The sequence below is a fragment of the Eucalyptus grandis genome, chromosome 11, assembly GCF_016545825.1.
Source record: "Eucalyptus grandis isolate ANBG69807.140 chromosome 11, ASM1654582v1, whole genome shotgun sequence".
In the NCBI taxonomy this organism is placed as follows: domain Eukaryota; kingdom Viridiplantae; phylum Streptophyta; class Magnoliopsida; order Myrtales; family Myrtaceae; genus Eucalyptus; species Eucalyptus grandis.
In genome coordinates this window covers 5,837,042-5,841,176 of record NC_052622.1, presented here as the reverse complement: position 1 = coordinate 5,841,176, position 4,135 = coordinate 5,837,042, and the positions used below count along the sequence as shown (strand labels likewise).

Sequence of the window (4,135 nt, the reverse complement as noted above, 5' to 3'; positions counted from 1 at the left end):
AATATCAAGTTTGTTGTTACTTGTCACGTCAAATGAACAACCCAAAATATCGAGTGTGCTAGAATATTCGAATATAATTGACTTAGTTCTCCACTTGTATCATTTGGTGTCTGGCAAGTTATTAGCCCCCGAAGTGCTAGGGTTCTGAGGAGGGCTCAGGTCTAAATAATATCGAGTTTATTGTCACCTGTCATGTTGAATGAACAACCCAAAATTGAGTGTGCTAGAATATTCGAATATGATTAACTTAGTTCTCCAGTTGTATCATTTGGTGCGTGGGAAGTTATTAGCCCCCGATGTGCTAGGGTTCTGAGGAGGGGCCCTCGACTTTACGATGTGACTGGGAATGGGGTTGGCAGGATGAGATGGTATGAACTATGAAGGGCGTTGACTTATTCATCGTCTGATCAAAGGACATCTCATTCCATCACGTGCATCTACACTTCAAGATTAAGTAAGCGAGGCCTTATCTCAGCAGCTACTCCTTCCCTTCCAGAGGATTTGCATTAAAAAATAGTATAGAAATCTACGAATTTAACTCTTATATTTGGTTAATTTTGTGAAGCCAGGAATTCGGACCATTTTCATTTCTTTTTTCGAAGGAGGAGGGTACCAGGTTGGAGGCGACCCGACCATTACCTTCGACGAAAAAGCTTGTTCTGAGTTTCATAAAATGTTCAGTTATGTTTTATACGCATTTTGTCTTTTTAGTCTGTGCATTTATCGAAGAGACTATAGGAGGAAAAAAGCCACTCGGCCACCAATGATTTATGTACTTGCCAATATAGAATGAAATGGTTTCGACCTTCCAAATTACTTTATTTTTTTAAGGTTACGAATAATATATTGGGCATAACGGGAGAGTAGGTCCTGCACCACATCCGTCTCTTCCCTAGTTTGGGGATGAAAGTGTCAACACCAAATGCACATTACTTTACATATATAAATAATATATATATATAACGTGGAATATCATAAATGGCCGCATTTATTAATCTCTGGTGCCTAACCACCCCTAATTCCACCAACTACTAAAAAAAGCTCAGATTCTCCTCCTGTCTCCATCTCTACATAACCTTCCTCAACCCTCCAAAATTTCGAAACGCCTCTATTCTATCAAGACATCGTCTCAAAAAAGAGGAAAAAAAGAGGTCAGAGATCAAGATGGGTTCGATTCCGAGCGAGACACCGGTGGCTCCGACCCAAGTCCCCGACGAGTACGAAACTATGTTATACGCCATGCAACTCGCTAGCGCGGCCGAGCTGCCCATGGTCCTCAAGACGGCTCTCGAGCTCGATGTCCTCGAGATCATGGCCAAGGCCGGGCCCGGCGCGTGCCTCTCTCCCGTGAGATCGCGTCTCAACTCCCGACCAAGAACCCGGACGCGCCCACGATGCTCGATCGGATCTTGCGCCTCCTTGCGACCCACTCCGTTGTCACGTGCACCATGCACAAGCTCCCCGACGGCCGAGCCGAGAGGGTCTACGGGATCGCTCCGGTTTGCAAGTTCTTGACCAAGAACGAGGATGGTGTTTCGGTCGCCTCTTTGTGTCTCATGAACCACGATAAAGTCCTCATGGAAAGCTGGTTAGTGATTAGATACACAGATATACACCTGCATCATATTCTTCCTTATTTTTGCACTACTAATCATTCGGCACCCGCACCAAATAGTTATAATCTCCGACGCGTTGGACTCAGTCAATCACGATTTTGAAAGCACACGCACAACACATAATCTTCTGCTAAACTATTCTTTTGATGATCTTTTGTTTTGTTAGTCGTTTTGTTTGATTGGGGGAGACAACAAATTGAACGGAAAAACCTCGTAGGCTTGTTCATCAATAAATGTGACTAGTCGCTGACATTACATCCGTTTAGCGTTAGGCGACGCTAAATTAACTCTCTATAATCAGTTAGTAGCGTTGACTTCATTTGTTGGTAGAAATAATTTCAAGATAATAATGCAGTACATCACCTACGAAATGCACGATCATGGAAGAAGGTAAATTGACTCGGTATTAAGGGTGAGCATATCAGACCAACCAGACCGGAATCGCCCAGACTAAACCGGATTGGCTGGTTTGGTCCGATTCCCGAAAACGTCGAACTGGTTCCAGTCCCATAAAAATGGAACCGGTGATATTTGGTTTGGTTCCTGGTTCTGGGGAGAACTAGACCGGACCGGACCAACTTTTTTTTTTTAAATATATATTTTAATTTATTAAAAATAACAATAAACCCTAAAATTGTAATAATTTTGGTTTTTTTTTTTTTTGCTAAGTGGCTGGTTCCATTGAATTAGACAAGACTAGTTGGTCGGGTCCCATCCCTATTCCCAAAAAAGAGAATCGGGAACCGATCACCTCTACTTGATAGTATAATACCTTGATGTAGATGTTGAAAAGTAACTAAGATGTCAAAATCCATAACAGCATGATTTAGCCCGTAATACGAAAATCGAATATTTTGTTTAAGCTTCATATTATCAATCATTGATGCAATTATTAAGCGATCACTTACTCATAAAAGTCCAGTGTAACTTTGATCGATGATCATCACCAAATAGATTCACGGTCGAAGTCATATATACATCAAGAGAAAAAAATGCTGAATCGACCAAGATTTTTGACCTAAATAATGCAGGTACCACTTGAAAGATGCAGTTCTTGAAGGAGGAGTCTCGTTCGACAGGGCCTATGGAATGAATGCATTCGAATACACCCGTACCGATCCGAGATTCAACAAAGTATTCAACAAAGCCATGTCCGATGTTTCGACCATCACCATGAAGGAGGTCCTTGAGACGTACAAAGGCTTCGACGGCCTCAAGTCGGTGGTCGACATAGGAGGTGGAACTGGCGCTGTCCTGAACATGATTGTCTCCAAGTACCCCTCCATTAAGGGCATCAACTTTGATTTGCCTCATGTCATTGCCAATGCTCCGTCCTATCCCGGTACTTATATTATATTCCGCAGATCACTCTATATCACTTCATGTTAATTACATTGTATGCATGATTAAAACTAAAATCGCCTTAGAGACATTAAATTATCATCAATGCGTGTGTGGTAATATATAATTGAAAAGCTTATTTCCTATGCTAATCGATATTGACTTCCTCAACTATATGACTACAATCTTCGAGTTAGGCGTCGAGCATGTCGGAGGAGATATGTTCGTTAGTGTTCCTACAGGAGATGCAATTTTCATGAAGGTTAGTTCAGCTTATATTACCACTCTTATCTGCCAATTACTTGAAATGTAAATGATGATAACTTCTTGTTTCTAATTCACCATGGAAATTGATGCGTTTGCGACATGTAGTGGATATGTCACGATTGGAGCGATGAGCATTGCCTGAAGTTCTTGAAGAATTGCTACAACGCCCTCCTGAGCACGGGAAGGTCATAGTGGCCGACTGCATCCTTCCCGAACTCCCGGACACGAGCTTTGCGACCAAGGTAGCCTTTCATGCCGACCTGATCATGATGGCGCACAACCCCGGCGGGAAAGAGCGGACGGAGAAGGAGTTTGAGGCACTGGCCAAGGCCGCGGGGTTCAAGCGCTTCCACATCGCGTGCGTTGCCTTTGATCACGTCATGGAATTCCTCAAGAACTAAGGGTAGATTGAGCCAATGGTCCGAATGTGGAGACGTATTGGACGATGGAGGATGATTTTTAGCTTCTTGTGATTAAGAAGAGCATAACAAAAATGATGGACCGAATGTCGACTTATTTTACTTGATGATGTGATTGGAGAATGCAAAAGATGTTATGAACAATTCAGTTGCCGAATTGCAAATTCCAATCCTAAGTTGTGTCAAATATTATCGAATGCCTTCGCATGCTAGTGTTATTCAATGAGACTGAAGGCTCATTATGCATGCGTTTAATATGCCCAAAATGAATGGATGAACATTAGTGTTTAAAAGTTGCCATTTGCATGTGCTGAGCAAATCGGAAAAATGGTATGAAATTGTGTTTTAAGGGTCTCTATGATTGTTGTATGTGACCAACCAATCATTTAATCCACGTGGCATGCATCTCATTTTATGTGATGCTTAAATTTTGAAATCACTTGTTTTGTATTGGCTTGTCACGCACCACGTGATAATGTCACATAATATGTG

The 4,135-nt window shown here is 42.0% G+C and overlaps 1 protein-coding gene across 1 annotated transcript; it reads left to right on the top strand.

Moving 5' to 3' along the window:
• The first annotated feature begins 1,103 nt into the window (after positions 1-1,103).
• Positions 1,104-3,635, top strand: LOC104424243 (caffeic acid 3-O-methyltransferase 1). Its single transcript, XM_010036609.3, is given in 6 exon segments — positions 1,104-1,345; positions 1,348-1,588; positions 2,648-2,958; positions 3,155-3,219; positions 3,330-3,390; positions 3,393-3,635. Coding segments are annotated over 6 exon segments (1,092 nt in total). The 5' UTR covers positions 1,104-1,164; the 3' UTR covers positions 3,626-3,635.
• Positions 3,636-4,135: the final 500 nt, after the last annotated feature.